The sequence below is a fragment of the Rhineura floridana genome, chromosome 22, assembly GCF_030035675.1.
Source record: "Rhineura floridana isolate rRhiFlo1 chromosome 22, rRhiFlo1.hap2, whole genome shotgun sequence".
Lineage (NCBI taxonomy): Eukaryota > Metazoa > Chordata > Lepidosauria > Squamata > Rhineuridae > Rhineura > Rhineura floridana.
The window spans coordinates 12,462,817-12,479,193 of NC_084501.1; the positions used below are offsets into that span (position 1 = coordinate 12,462,817).

At 48.1% G+C, this 16,377-nt stretch overlaps 1 protein-coding gene across 8 annotated transcripts in view; it reads right to left on the minus strand.

The window, feature by feature from the left end:
* PIP5K1A (phosphatidylinositol-4-phosphate 5-kinase type 1 alpha) overlaps positions 1–16,377 on the minus strand; it is a 55,577-nt gene that overhangs the window by 23,846 nt on the left and 15,354 nt on the right. For 7 of the 8 annotated variants that reach the window (XM_061606785.1, XM_061606784.1, XM_061606783.1 and 4 more), the window contains 3 exons: positions 10,045–10,082; positions 7,243–7,329; positions 908–1,038 (listed from right to left, as the gene is read on the minus strand). In XM_061606785.1, coding sequence (XP_061462769.1) covers positions 908–1,038; positions 7,243–7,329; positions 10,045–10,082 — 256 coding nt within the window. Of the gene's footprint in view, positions 1–907; positions 1,039–6,695; positions 7,101–7,242; positions 7,330–10,044; positions 10,083–16,377 lie in introns of those variants that run through there. The other variant, XM_061606790.1, reaches the window with a different exon arrangement.

A 16,377-nucleotide genomic window follows, 5' to 3' on the forward strand; every position in this document is an offset into this window, starting at 1 on the left:
TGATCCTCACCTTCACCCCCCACATCATCTAAGGGTGCTCCTAGGGACGTGCTGCAACAGGCTCCCACAACTTTCAAGGCCAAAAATCGCAAAGAGGTGTCCTCTCGGGGATGCCAATCTCCCATGAATGCTGAACCTTTATTTCAGGGAATCCTATGCTTAGGAAAAGGCTCGTAGCTCAGTGGCAGAGCCCCTGCTTTGCATGCAAAAAGGTCCCACGTTTGATCCTTTAAGGCATCTCCAGGTAGGGCTGGGGGAAAATCCCTCCCTGAAACCCTGGACAGCCAATGCTAGACGGACCAAGGACCTGACTTGGCTGTAAAGCCGCTTCCTCGGTTCCTATTTAGAACCAGCCTTTTATTCAGAACCTTCAAGACTGGAATCCTGCTTTTTACTGTGACACCTGTGTCATGGGGAAGGGACATAGCTCAGCGGCAGAGCCCCTGCTTTGCACGCAAAAAGGCCCCAGGTCCAGTCCCCGATGGCATCTGCAGGAAAGGCTGGGAGAGACTCTTCTCTGCCTGTAGCCCTGGAGAGTCGCTGCCAGCGGCCTGACTCGGCAAAAGGCAGCTCTCTGTGTGTCCGGAGTCTCCAGCAGAGGAAGGTCTTTCCCAGCACCTGTTCCCAAGAGCGGCTGCTGCACTCAGGCCCTGCTTGTGGGCTTCCACTGGGGCATCCGGCTGTGAGAACTGGACTAGAGGATGGGCCCCCTCTGGCCTGATCCAGCCGCTGGGCTCTTCTGAGGGCCTTGTCCTTAGGTGGAAATGGCAGACGCTGAAGCTGGGACCTCCTGCGTGCAAAGCACTGACCCTCCCGACAAGCATCCCTCGGTGCGCATTTTATTTCTGCTGGCTTTGCCGCCAGGCTCCCCACTCCCTGCGTTCAAGAGGGAGGCTGAAGCGCTTACCCTGGGAAGAAGATGCTCTCCACTACATAGAAGTCTTGCATGAGGACATCTCGCTCCGGCTTGGTGCTCAGGCTCCCCACCGTGTGCGTAATCCCCAGCTGGATGGCACCTTTCAGGGCCGATGATGTTGTCTGGAGGTGAGGGGGGGGGGAGAGAACAAGAGCCAGCCTTAACATCTCCTTCATGGGATTCCACCAGATACCTCTAAATGCTTCCTTTCAGAAGCAAGCAAAGAACGCCACTATCCTGCCTAGCTTCTGGGACCCCAAGTGTTTGCCCTCATCCTGTTGGCTATTTGCTTTTGCTTCTCAAGCACACTTTTTCTCCCCCAGACTGAAAATCCTCTGCAGGGGAATAGCAAAGGGAGAGCCTCCAGCACGACTCGTGCCCAACTAGCAAGCAATGTGATTTCTGTCACTTTGAGCTTGAATTGGGATTACAACTTCCTGGCCAGCTATGAGCGTTAAGTCACTTAGTGACATGAATATGCTGGCCGAGGCTGATGGGAGGTAGGTCACATCCAAACCGTACATTTAAAAACACATGGCTCCCCTCAAAGAATCTGGGGGACAACACCCCATACATCTGATGAGGTGCACACTTGTCTGCAAAAGCTTCTCCGCTGTAATAAATTTGTTAGCCTTTTAGAGAGGTTCTATGAGACTTTTAGGCATTTGTGCATTTTGTTAAATGGCCAGTATATTCGTTAAACTAAAATAAATCTTGCTACTGCAGAATATGGGGGTGAGCTTTTGCTCAGCGGGAGCGTCTTACCATGCACATTTAGCCACTGCGTTGAAAGAATTGCACTGGCTGCCACTTGGCTACTGACTGTTAGTTCTGGTACGTTCATTGTGATTTTATGGCTGTGTGAACTGCTTTTGGTGGGGGTGGAAGAAAAATCTGTGCATACGTTCTTTTAATAAGATAAAAATAAAACTGCCCTGAAAACTCTGTTGGGAGGCCACAGAAAAATGCCGCAAACCCTCCCCCCCAAACCAACAGAACAGAAGCTGTGTTTAAAACCCAGGTAAACATATATCTTCTTTCACAAGGCCCAGATCAGATGGCATTTTACATCTACTCCAATCACCAGTTATCTTCCACACAGCTCCAGGCATCTATCAGCAAGAGACGCTTGCATTTGTTGTTGTTACATGCCTCCAAGTCGACTATGACTTATGGCGACCCCATGAATCTGCGACCTCCAAGAGCATCTGTCGTGAACCGCCCTGTTCAGATCTTGTAAGTTCAGGTCTCTGGCTTCCTTTATGGAGTCAATCCATCTCGTTTGGCCTTCCCCTTTTTCTACTCCCTTCTCTTTTCCCCAGCATTATTGTCTTTTCTAGTGAATCATGTCTTCTCATGATGTGTCCAAAGTATTATAACCTCAGTTTCATCATTTTAGCTTCTAGTGACAGTTCTGATTTAATTTGTTCTAACACCCAATTATTGGTCTTTCCCCCCCGCAGTCCATGGTATCCGCAAAGCTCTTCTCCAACACATTTCAAATGAGCTGATTTTTCCCTTACCCGCTTTTTTCACTGCCCAACTTTCACATCCATACATAGAGATCGGGAATACCATGGTCTGAATGATCCTGACTTTAGTCTTCAGTGATACATCTTTGCATTTGAGGACCTTTTCTAGTTCTCTCATAGCTGCCCTCCCCAGTCCTAGCCTTCTTCTGATTTCTTGACTATTGTCCCCATTTTGGTTAATGATTGTGCCAAGGTACTGATAATCCTTGACAAGTTCAATGTCCTCATTGTCAACTGTAAAGTTACATAAATCTTCTGTTGTCATTACTTTAGTCTTTTTATCCTGCTTTTCAGACAATTATTTTCTCTAACATTGGTTCAAAACAATTTAAAGAGAGGGAGGGAGGGGTGCCCTGCCATTAGGCTTACAAAGTTTAAAAACCAGCAAATGACAAGACACACAAGGGATGGGGAGTGGAAGGAAAAGACCCTTCACATTACAGAGGTAATCAACCGGTCTTGGCCAGGGCTGATAGTCATCTAGGAAAAACACAGAAAGCTGCTTTAATCCATCAGAAGAAACCTGAGAGTTACAATAGGGGAGTTAATTTTATCAGGACTAACTAAAACATCAAAAAATCATGAGCAAGATTTTGAGGTCTTAAAATTCTGGGTGGAGGGAGGGGAAGAGAGAGAAACACACAGAAAATGCTAGGCAGTCCTAAATCAGCAGAATGCAGGAGAAGTTAGGAAGAATTAAGATTTATCTTCTTTTGGGTGCAGACTGATTTCAGGATGCACCAAATAAGTGCTGGGACAGAAGCCCGATTCATACGACACAGTAAGCCTAGCTATGGCTTACTGGGACCACGCAATATGCAATGATTTGGCCGTTTTGACCACCGGACACACGGTGCGTTGTCCGAATCTGGGCTTTTGGTTAAGCTCTCTCTAGACTAGCTACAAGCTGCAGCCAAAAACAAACCTTAAGTTGTAAACATACACACTGTGGAGAAGGAGGAGAGGAAGGTGGTGGAACTCCGCAAAAAGCCCGATTTAGAATGTTGTGAAGCTCAGAAATTCACTCAAGTGAGATAAATCTGCACGTGTTACAGGGACAAGGGAAGCATCACCTCTACACAAAACACACGTCAGCCTGAGAGAATGAGTGCATGGGGAGGGTGTGCCCAGGCAAGCCTGCTGCACAGCACCTAATATTATTCACTGTTTTCTATCTGGCCTGCCTGAAAACGTGACCGAGGGATGCTCCCTAAGAATGGCCTTACTGGATTCAAGTTCCATCTCATCTGGGGTTTTGTTTTCAGCACCAGCCAGGTTAAGGGCCCCCGGGAAGCTCACAAGCCAGCTGTGAAGTCTGGCCATGGTATACTTCTTTTCTACATGGAAGTTCCACTCAACTATCACAGCTGTTGATAAGATTTTGTTATCCTCCACAAACACATAAGAACATAAGAAGATCAGGCCAAAGGCCCATCTAGTTCAGTGGCCAGCCAGACGTGTTTGGAAAGCCTCAAAGCAGGTCTCTGCCCATTTGTGATTCCCAGCAACTGCATTCAGAAGTATACTGCCTCTGGCAGTAGAGGTAGAATATAGTCATCATGGCTAACAGCCATTATCCTTAATCCCACCTTGAAAGTCATCCACCACTACCTCTTGTGGGAGTGAATCCCACTGTTTCAACTATGGAGTATGAACGAGTCATTAAGAACATCAGAAGAGCCAGGTGATCAGGTCAAAGGGGACCCATCTAGTCCAGGATCCTGTTCTCTCAGTGGCCAAACAGATGCCCCAGTGGGAAGCACGCAAGTAGGACCTGAGCACAACAGCAACTGTCCCCACTTATATTTATATTATTATATTTATTAACTTTATATCGCACCCTTCCTCCCAGTAGCAGGCCAGGGCAGCATCCCTCATGTGATACATAGCAACTGGTACTGAGAGGCATAGCAGACTGGTGTTTGTGGACTCTGTAAGGGGCTGGAGGAAGGCCAAACATCCGAAACGGAATCTAGACAAGATGGAGGAAGTGTGGGTGGGTGGTTCTTGGGTCTCGGAAAATTGGTTCATCCTGCTCTGGATGGGGCTGCACTTCCTCTGACAGAGTGGCCATGCAGGGAGCGAGGAGCATCTGGGCAGCCCACTCCCCCCCCAAGAAAGCGCTGGCCCATGATGTCATCAGGCAGCGCCACTGCAAGGGGAGTTCCTCAGCTTGACTCAAGTGAAGTCTGTCATTTAAAATCAACTCATCACAGCCAATGGAAAGAGGTTGCCGAAATAAGAGTATTGGAGCCAGGATGCCGCTGAATACTAGTCGATGGGAATCACAAGTGAGGAGAGCTGCTGTTGCGTTCAGGTCCTGCTTGCAGGCTTCTTCCCACTGAAGTATCTGGTCGGCCACTGTGAGAATAGGGTGCTGGACTAGACGGGCTCTTTTGGGGCTTCACCCAGCAGCCAGGTTAGACAACTGTTTTTAGGGTTAGACAACTGTCAAAGAAAAAGTTGTGGCATCGTGGAGAGGCAAACCACAAAGTCTTGCCTGGACTGGAAAAGTTTTCAGACTCCTGCATTACCTAGGTTAGGTATTTGCGGCCTAAAAAAATGAAGAGGAAACAGCTTTTTTGGGGGGGGGGGCAGAGTTTCCCAGCCTGGTTGCTTAGAGGGGATTCTCACTCACCACAAGAGACCAGGAAAGTGGATCTATATGCAAGCCTGGTTGAAAACCGATCTTGAGAGTTTTACTTTCCTCCTCTAATTTTTCATAAAGGTGCCTTGTCTTGCACAGTCTCCTAGCAACGGTTATTAAGCCGCTCGCTGGAAATCCCCTCCTTCTTGGTCATTTCCGCCTTCCTTTCCCACTACTCCCCCCCACTCCTAAGAGGCAGGATAAAATATCTAGGCTCCCAGACAACTCAGTGCTGGGGATTTTCCCAGCCCTGTCTGTCCAAATCGCAATCTGAAGGCCAATCCTGCGACTTTCCCTGCCCGTTGCCAGACCAAACCTTCAGCTTCACTCTTTAATCCGCGGAGATAACAATCGAAGGAGGAGACAGCTCCACCTTGGAGACTCGTCAACACGGAAAGAACTGAGGTTAGGACCACTTACCCTCTAGTTCCTTGCTGGAGGCTTTGGGGGCAAGGAGAGGGGGAAAGAAAGAGAGAGATGACATGTACAAACCGCAGGAATAGCAGCCGCCCTTGCTACCAGACCACACCAGCCCTGTGGGAAGAAGCCTGGGTCTCTAGAACCTCAAGGCTTGCTTTATTTTTAAAAATCAAGTTTCTAACTCTCACGGCGCTAGGTTCAACAGTGGGAATGGGGACATCTCAGGAAATATAGGAAGCCGCTTTATACTATTAGACCATTGGTCCATCCCGCTCAGTATTACCTACTCTGACTGGCAGCGGCTCTCCAGCGTTTCAGACAGGGAGTCTCTCCGCACCCTAGTTGAAGATACTGTTGGGGACTGAACCTGGGAGCTTCTGCATGCAAAACAGATGCTCTGCCATTGAGCTGCCAGCCCTACCAGTGAGTTACCAAAGACACTGCACGACCTAAAACAACCACCACTGCGCACCAAGAGCTATGCAAAGTGAAAGAACCATGGAATTGGCACAGTCTGGATCACACAGCCCTGATCGCTCACCCCCTGGCTGATAAAGCAGACAGATGCTAGGAGGCTGAGATAGAAGGATGGGTCATAAACTGCAGGAAGGAAGGAGACCCTAAGAAAAAGGCAACGGCTGTCCGCTCTGGGTGACGTGCTTCAGTGTCTACCTTGATGTACAAACAGGGGCATGGGTGCAAGATCTGTTTGCCACTGCACAGCTAGCAGAGCAAGCGTTGCACAACAAGTCAACCACAGCGCCTGAGGGAAAGGAGGGTGCCAGCAAAGATGCAAAACAACCTGTGGAAAGGAAACAGGAAGTGGATCTCTCTCTGTCAAGAGCAACTGCCCTGGTGAAATTCCAGAGGGTGCACACATACAAACACAAAAGGGAAATAAATATTTGTAGCATGACCTTCAGTGCCAAGTCGAGAGCCTTCGTCAGGAAGAAGTATTCTAAAACACAGTGAATGAGAACAGCCTGCCAAGCTCAGCCACAACGGAGGACTAGCGAGAAGAAGAACTTTTCCAGAATGCTGGCCTTGTTTACTCCATTTCCATCCTCCTCCCTGCACAAAGGCAGCTTGGCATGTTCTCCGCCCTGTCCCCGTGGGCTCTGGCACATTTTTGGCAACTCCAGACAGGACTGGCAATTCCCACCCAAAGGCCGCCACTTACGGAAAGAGACAGGCGTCGGAACGGACGGATCGTGCCCTCATCCATTTCATCCAGGCGCGGGGAACTGGCTCAGCGTCCGAGCAAGCTGGGGCATAACTGTTCAACGCCAACCTAAGTTGGGTCTGGAGGAACTCCACATTTAGCGCTCGTGTTCAGAAGAGAGATACAGATCCACCACAATAGGGTTGTGGTTTTTTTTAAGGGAATCAGCAGCAAATCCCAGACTGGGTAGTTGCTATTGTCTCCTGATAGCAAAGGGGAACTGAACAGATCCTGAGGCAGAAAAACAGGGAGCTTCTTTCAAAGGTTTAAGTGAAATCCAACCACTGGGAGAGTGGCACCACAACGGGACTTTTTAGAATCTGCCGACATGTGTGGCCATCAAGAGCTGCACGAGAAGTTTTGACGTTTACCTGAATTGTTCTGGCCTTTTAAGCTCAACGGGATGACTCAGGTGCTAAAGAATGCTGGGCGGAATCTGCAGAGAGAAGGGGAGGAGGAGACGCGAAGACGCTCGAGGGTGAGAGCGATGCAAAGGAGCACTTACTTTTTTATACGTGGTTTCACCAGTCGAGTCCACTCCTCTATGGCCCTTCTTGATCGTTTGCGAGGAGAGCCCGGAGGCACCCGGCACCTAGAATCAGGAGCAGAAAGGAAAGGGAGAAAAAAATACAGGTACCGTTTCTGTTCATTTTTAATTTTTACACTGCTTGACTGCAATAAAACTTACACGCAGCTTACAAAAGAAGAAGAATTTATTGATAAAAGACAGTATAACAGGGTATCAAAAAAACAGCAGCAGGCTAGAAAGAGCTTAAAACACGTCAACATCTATGTGTGTCTGGATGGGCTTGCCTAAAGAGAAATATTTTAAGCTGGCGCCAAAAAGAATATTGCGAAGCCACCAGGGCTGTGGAGTCGGAAATGTACCGACTCCGACTCCTTCATAAATGGCAAATGTATATTAACTAGTAATAACAATTTTACTGTAGTAAAATGGCAGCACAAGGCATTTCATCACCACCGCGTGAATCCAGAGCTTGGAAAAGTTACTTTTTGGAACTACAATCCTTGGGGCTGATGGGAGTTGTAGTTTAAAAAAGTAACTTTTCCAAGCTCTGGATTCACGTGGTGGTGATGAAGTGCCTTGTGCTACCATTTTACTACAGTAAATTTGTAATTACTAGTTAATATACATTTGCCATTTATGAAGGAGTCGGAGTCTGACAGTAGAAAAATAGAGGAGTCGGAGTTGAAGGTCTGGCGCACCGACTCCACAGCCCTGGAAGCCACTTGCCTAACATCAATAGGCAGGAAGTTCCAAAGCGTAGGTGCTGCCACACTAAAAGAACGATTCCTTACAAGTGCTCCCAGGCTGTGGTCTGAAGGCACATGAGGCTGAAGCTAAAGAGGTCTGGGTCTGGTCAATGCCTGGATGAGAGACCACCCTGGGAACCACATGTATGCCACCTTGGGTTCCATGATGAAAGACAGGCAGGGTATAAATGTCAGGAAATAAATACCCTATTCACAGGGTCGCCTTAAGTTGGAATCGACTTGAAAGCAGTCCATTTCATTTTCAAGTGCGGAACAAGTTTTACATAGCACCTGTAGCAGTCCAGTTCCACAACTCAAAGCAGTATAGTGGGCGCTTGTGGGGTAAGGTGACCCTACAAGGAAACTGGCCCCTAGCTCTTAAAGGCTTGGCCTGGTAGCGAATCGGCACCCAGTGCAGATCCCTGAGCAAAGGTGCAACATGCCGACCGGGTCTCACTCTTGAAAGCAACCTGGCTGCAGCATTCAGGACGAACTGCAGTGTCATCCCCGTAGGTTTTGGGGCTTACTAACCTTGGCTAACAACTGGGAACTGGTGATACAGCTTCAGGGGGTCTGGATTTGGCCTGCTGAGTTTGCCAGTTGCTGGCACAAGTAAAAGGGGGGGGGGAAGAGAGTTAGTAGGCACTTAACAGGGTTTGGGTGGTGGGTTTTTTTGGAGGGGATGTTCTAGCATCTGTTATTTTTATATAGCGCCACCCATGCACATGGCGCTTTACAAAAGAAGGACAGGACAAGCTAAGAGGCTTACAAGGTAGACAGTGACACAAGGGAGACAAGAGATAAAGAAGGGAAATGAAGGCAGGCGAAAACGGGAAGAATAAGCATTATTTGGGGACAAAGACAGACAGAATCCAAACATTCTACACAAGGAGAGAGAGGCAGGGATAAACAGAAAAAAGTATAATTATACCTACATAGGACGCGAGTTTCAGTAGGACACTTGGGACTGTGCCAAAAGCTTCATGAAAAAGCGGGGTTTAAACGGGAGGGGGGGGATGAAAAATATGGCACCACACAAGAGTCCTGAGTGGCAGTTCCAGGGATGCTGGGGCAGCAAGGAAGAACACGAAGAGTCTCCTGAGGGAAAAGGAGGCCTTCAGAGAGGTGAGGGTGGTGGAACTGGAGGAATGTGTGTCACAGGCCAGGAGTTACCCATCCATGAGCAGGAAGACCAGGGAGCATCGTTCTTTGACAAGCAATAGGTGTGCACTCAACTTTTAATGCACTCATCAGCCAAAGTTTTGGTGCTCCGGAGTGCTATTATGCTGCATGACAGGCCTGCAACCTGTCAGGAAGGGTGCCTGGACACCCTGCTGTTTTGTAGCCCAAAGCAACACCTCCTAGGAAGCTGCATTCTCCCCACCCCTGGAAAATGCACATCAGCCACATTCCTCGCCGGAATCTTGCCCCGATTTATTCCATGCTGCGTTAACCCTATTTACTAGTTATGTAAATGACATGCAGGGGACATACGAGTATGAAATTGCGCCAAGGACGATCCAGCAAGAGGATCTCATGGGGAACTGCAAGAGCCCATTTGACTCATGAACACTCCAAGCCAAGCGCAACCGCCCCCACCAACACACACAAGCTGGCCCCTCTGCCCAGCCAGGCAAGCAGCTCTGTTGGGTTGGCTGAAGAGGAGACAGCGCAGTACCTTGAGTCACCCATTGAGCTGATTTCGGAAAAAAGTACTTTTGTCTTAATTGTGGGGGGAGCAATATTTTAATTATGCAATTGTATTTTATTCTCGTTTATCGTGAACTGCCCTGAGATATATTTATATGAGGGGCTGTATGCAAATACATCAAATAAAAGAAATAAATCAAACTCTGGCTTAAAATGCCTACTTATTTTTGGCCCCGAACATTTTTGCTCACTGAACATCTTCTGCCACGCAACGCCCTTACACAAGAACTAGCGCTTGACTGACTGATCGTCAGTGAACTGATTATAACAATGGTGCACTTTCACACAGGGAATGATTCTCCCCCACCAAATCACAACTTACCTCAAGTGTTTTTTTAAGTGTGGCTGTTCCGGGTGTCCCTGCCAGACAGAGAAAGAGAAATAAGGAACCTTGCTATTAAACAAACCTTCTAGCTGCTTAAATGAACCCCTGCTTAGGGTCTTGCTGAGTGACCCTAAGAACAGAAGATGAGCCCATCACCAGGCCAAAGGCTCGTCTAATCCAGCATCCTTTTCTCACAGTGGCCAACCAGATGCCCCAATGGGAAGCTCACAAGCAGGATCCAATCTCATCGGCACTCTCGCCGCTTGCAATCCCCAACAACTGGTCTTCAGGGGCACATTGCCTCTGGCAGCGGAGGAAGAACAGAGTCATCGTGGCTAATAGCCATTGGCAACCTTATCCTCCATGAATTTGTCAGTCTGTTTCTCTCAATGTATGTTTCTCTTCATCACAGGGTTATTGTGAGAATTTTTTTTGGGGGGGGGGGAGGAAGGGGAGAAGAGAGAACAATACTGTGTGCGTGGCCCTGGGCTCTGAGCAGGGAGGGCAGGAGAGGAATGAAACAAGGGAATATACATGTGCGAGGAGAGCACTATATCTGCAGCTACAATTTCACAGATGGGCTTATCACAGGGTCATTCCCACAGCGCTTGCCTAGAGCATCAAGCAGTTCGACTGGGACTCAGGCTCAACCAGATTCTCCAAATACCTGGGGAGACACACAGCAGAGGTCTGAGTCATCCAGATGCCAGCAGCTTAAGTGCTTTTCCATACACACCTCCCCCACCCCCCAGCTCAAGGTAAATCGTTCTAGCTTAGGCTTCTGCTATGTCAGAGACCAGTTTATTCGCTACCAGCTCCCCCTCTCCACTGCCCTCTGGATGCTGGTGGGACTCCCAGTTCCCACCAGACCCCAGCAAAGGGATGGTGATGGGTGCTGTAGCTCAACAGGTTAGCCACTCCTGCTCTAGGTAATGGCTGGGGAAGGGGTTAGAAGGAGAGAGCAGTCAGCTTCACAAGGGCTTCACAATTGCAGAACATGCGCTCTTGGGCACAGCATTACATGCGACAATGTCCAGAAGAGATGCAACGTTCAAGTGTGGAATCTCTACCAGGGCTGTGGAGTTGGAGTTGTGGAGTCAGGAGCAATTTTGGGTGGAGTCGGAGTTGGTAGAAATGTACCGACTCCGACTCCTTCATAAATGGCAAATGTATATTAACTAGTAATAACAAATTTACTGTAGTAAAATGGCAGCACAAGGCATTTCATCACCACCATGTGAATCCAGAGCTTGGAAAAGTTACTTTTTGGAACTACAATCCTTGGGGCTGATGGGAGTTGTAGTTTAAAAAAGTAACTTTTCCAAGCTCTGGATTCACGTGGTGGTGATGAAATGCCTTGTGCTACCATTTTATTACACTAAATTTGTTATTACTAGTTAATATACACTTGCCACTTATGAAGGAGTCAGAGCCGGACAGTAGAAAAATAGAGGAGTCGGAGTCGAAGGTCTGGCGTACCGACTCCACAGCCCTGGTCTCTACTTCTTGCAACGTGAGAGCAAAAACATTTGGGGCAGGCCTGTTGGGGAACAGATGAGGTCCATCCAGTCAGCCGTTCCTGGCCTAGAGTAGCTCTTTCTGGAACCCACCACTTGTTTTGGGGGGGGTGAGGAGTAGGTGCCATCATATATTAAACAGGACATCTGAGGCAAATCACCCACAATTTTCTGTGTGCTGAAGTTGTATTCTACCTGACTTGATATTCTATGTGTGCCTTAAATTTCTGAAAAACTATCATATGTTACCTAGAACACTAGGTTAATAGGTTTCTAATTAATGCAAATACATAAATAACTCCAAAACCAGGGCCCCTAACGTTGTCAGATGTTGGTTCCCCTGGGACAGGGATTAGGGTCCCTCATCCGGAAGATGAATGGGGGACTGGGGTGGGAGGTTGCTAAGAGAAAGGCCTTCAACAGTGGTTAAGTCCAGAACCAGATTTTCTGCCCAGATTTTCTTGTCATGTTACAAGATGCCTGTACAGCCACTGAGGCTGCACAACGGACACTGAAATTCCACAGGAGTACAGAAAGCGGTAGGCACAGGATTCAGCTTCCCAAGAATCTCCACTTCTTTTTTTAAAAAATGTAGCAGATTCCTAGTTCTCATCATTGCATAGATTCGCTAGAGTATATGCAGGAATACTGCCTGCTGAAATCTCAGGCAGGGCTGTGGAGTCGGTACTCCATACCTTCGACTCTGACTCCAACTCCTCTATTTTTCTACTCTCCGACTCCAACTCCACCCAAAATTGCTTCTTGTCAATCAAAATTTATTTGGAAGTCGGAGTCGGTACATTTCTACAGACTCCGACTCCACCCAAAATTGCTCCCAACTCTGACTCCACAGCCCTGATCTCAGGTGCAGGATGGGTGTCTGAATAACCTTTCTAGGACTAGGACTTTGTGTGTGTGGGGGGAAGAGGTCAGTTTCCTGCACAGCTTCTTGCCCACCCCCATGCATAGGAAAAACTGAAGGATGCAACGTCAGAGATAACCACACACACACCCTTAGTTTGTATAATTTATACAGGCTGCAGAATGAAGCTTTTCTCTGCGCAGAACACCAATGTGTTGCAGAGTGGAAAATATTACCACCTCTGCATTATCACAGACAGGCTTCAGATGGTTCTCCCAACTTTGCCTCCACCCACAAGACCTGAAGACCCCTCTTAACCTACCACTCTGTAGCCACCATTAATGCTAGGCAAGCCTGCCCACCCACCCTGGTGAAAGGCACCCAAGGAGAATGCAGGTGCCTTTAGCCAGCTACCAGCACTCTCCCCTGGGAAGGTGGCCGTGACAGGTTCTGACATCTGCCTTCAAAGGTTATAATCACCCTCCCAGAACACTCTTCCCTGCTCATACATCCTGTGCTTCCTAGCAAAGAGTGAATCATCAGCCTGCCGGGTTGCCGGGCACGCTCTGTCACGCAGTTTTGTGCCGAGAAAAGAGGAGGTATGAACGATGGGAGGCATTTTGTCCAAGGTGGGAGGAGAGATGCTCTTATGTTTGGCTTGCTCTCTGCTTCCAGGATGCAACCTGGTGGCTTGAATGAACCAAGCAGGCACTCTCGGCTTCCAAGGAGAAAAATCCCTGAGGTGACCTTTCAGAGTTCACTATTCATCCTGAAGAACCTGGCTTCAAACTGCTGCCTACTTCTGGAAAGGGATGTTGTGAGCCAGCGTTACCCAGCTGCTGGATCAGACTGAAGCTCCATCTATGACTGCATCCTGTTTACAACAGTGTCCAATCGGATGCCTCCAAAAAGCCCACAGGCAGGGCATAAAGAACAACAGCCCTTCCATGCTCTCACCCCTCCCACCTTCTGGCATTTCAGCAGCTTACTGCCTCTGAACGTAAGAGGGGCTGATGGGAGTTGTAGTCCAAAACAGCTGGAGGTTTCTAGGTTAGGGCCTGCTGGTATACAGGGGGCAAAAACACCCAACTTTCAACAGCAGCACCCCCAGAGGGCAAGCAAAATGGCAATAGCCATTTTTGCAAAGCCAATTACACAGAGATTACAGAGAGGTACAGAAGCAGATATAATTTTTTTTAACGACAAAATGCTTAGTCATGTTGTCGACTCAGCAATAGCCATTGTCGCACAACATACTAATACCCTTTGCGTAACAGGAAGATACAGAAATAAGGACAAGAAATAAGGATTTCCACGAGGAGGGTGGATTATCCTGAAGGAGGCATCCTTAAAGAGACTTGGTTGCTCAAACAATTCAGAAACCTCCCAGCCGACTCCCAGCCCACTTGACGCAAACTTTAAACCATGCATGTGGAAAATAGCAACAAGTCCTGGAACGTATACACGAGGCCTCAACCTTATTTCAAAACCAACTCCTTTCTATTTAGGCTGGCAACTTTTCAGTCAACCCACATCACTTGTATGACAAATGGGCCCTGGGCTCCTTTGTGAGGAAGGGCAAGATATAAATATTATTATTTAAACGTCTATCCTGCCCTTCCTCCCAAAAGGAGCCCAGGGTGGCAAACAAAGGACAAAGCACTAAAAACATCTCAAAAACAAATTACATCTTAAAAACATCTTTAAAAAAAAAAATTAAAAGCAATTCCAAATCATCATCATATTCACAAAGCAAAACAGAAGGGAAGTTCAGTCAACTGATGGACCTTGCTGTTCTGTCTTTATGGCGAGTAACTATGGTTGCAGTTAGAAGCAGGGCCTTTACAGTGGTGGCTCTTAAAAGCTTTGGAGACTTCTGTCTGAGAAGATTCGAAAATCCTCATCTTCACCGGTGCGTGTGTGTCCGGGGAATGAACTTCCGCTTTCTAGGAGGCATTTGATCTAGATTCTGTGGTTCTGCAATTACCCCCCCCCCACTGGTCAAACTTGTTAACTGTATGGGGGCATTTGCAAGAGCAACTTACAAATGTTTGATGTAAAACCAAGAGCTATAAAAGCCGCCTTCACGCCACTGAATGCTAACAGCACAGGTACTCAGCCCCACTGGTCTTCCACACAGGGGAAGACAGAAGGAAGGCAGGCAGGCAGGGTCTCATCCTGCCAAGCCCAGAACAGCCGCTCAGCCTTCCCCTCCCAATCATATCTTCCCTAAAGGGAAGGATCTTGCATTTCTGCCCTCACCAATACGCAGGCAGGGCATGAAGCGCACAGAGGGTAACCCAAAAAGTTTAACGAAGCGGAATTGAAGAGAATTCACCTATTCTGCATCTTGTCCATTTATTCAACTTTCTTACCAGAGATTCTCCTGCAGTCAGGACTTTGCAAATTTTGGCTGGCCTTGATGGTCCCCCCCCCCCAAAAAAAAGTGTGGTCACCAGGACCAAGGGGGTAGGCCTACACAAATTTGAGAATTGATTTTAACTGAGCTTATTTTACTATGTAAAATGTTTACGCTGTATTAATGCTTTTAAGATGATTGTGATTTTTTACTTTCATGCTGGTCCATGAACGTAATAAACCTGTTCTATTCTATTCTATTCTATTCTATTCTATTCTATTCTATTCTATTCTATTCTATTCTAAGGGGGTAGGGACTTGCCCCCAATTTTGCACTCTGCCTCTCCAATGCATTGCAAGCTGAAGGACAACAGCCCCTTGCTTTCTTCTCCAGCTCTAAGCTTGGAAGAGGCATGGGGGAGGGGGAGGGTGTTGCTACAGCTTCATTCCAAGCACCTCCAAAAATGCAGCACAACTGTGGGCTCGATACACCACCAAGCTTCAGGCTTCCAGGTTGGGAAGGAGGCTGAGGGGTACAATGCTTGCCAGAGGGTGGAAGGATGCTTGCCATGGCGAGGAGGATGGTGGGTTGCAGTGTGCCAATTATTTTTTTTGGGGGGGGGAATAATAATTCAATTAAGCTTGATAAAAATGAAAAGGAGGAATATCAGCCGCTACAAGCACACCTGCAGTTTCGGCACTTAAAAGCGCAAAGGAGCGTTGCACAAGCCAAGGAGGGCCGCTGCTTCAAGCAAGCATGCACTGAGGTTGCGAAAGCTACTTGGAGAAGAAGCCCTCACGTCTGTTGGCACCCTTGACCTTACACTTCACGTGCAAGCACCCGCAGAATTGCCACTTTGTTAGAGGACTTTAGCCATTTTTAACCAAACAAGCAACCTTCCCCCACACCAGCCCAGTTTTAGTTTAGAACAGCCTTTCCCAACTAGTGGGCCACCAGAGGTTGTTGGACCACAATTCCCATCTTTCCTGACCATTGGCAATGCTGGCTGAGGCTGATGGGAGTTGTGGTCCTACAACATCTGGTGGCCTACTAGTTGGGAAAGGCTGGTTTAGAACAAGGGTGGGCAACCTCAGGCCCGGGAGCTCCTCGATCAGGCCCAAGGGACTCTCTCCAGGCCACCCCTTTGCACCAACATTGCTTCACACCCTCCTCAAATGTTTTTGCCTGCCTGGAATGTGCTCCTTGAACTCCGATAACGCTTCTTGCTTAGTTTCAGTTGGTGCAGCTTGAGGAAGTGGACAAGGTACTTGGATTGGTGCGGGCGACCACGTCTGCTCTAGATCCTTGTCCATCTTGGCTAGTGAAGGCTAGCAGGACTACTACCACCGGCTGGGCCAAGGAAGTGATATATGCCTCCTTGAGTGAGGGAGTAGTCCCTAGTAGCCTCAAGGAGGCAGTAGTAAGACCTCTCTTAAAGAAACCTTCCTTAGACCCAGATGACCTGAACAACTATAGACCGGTGGCGAATGTCCCCTTTTTGGGCAAGGTTCTGGAGCGGGTGGTTGCCGGTCAGCTCCAGGTGCTCTTGGATGAGACCGATTATCTGGATCCGTTTCAATCCGGTTTTAGGC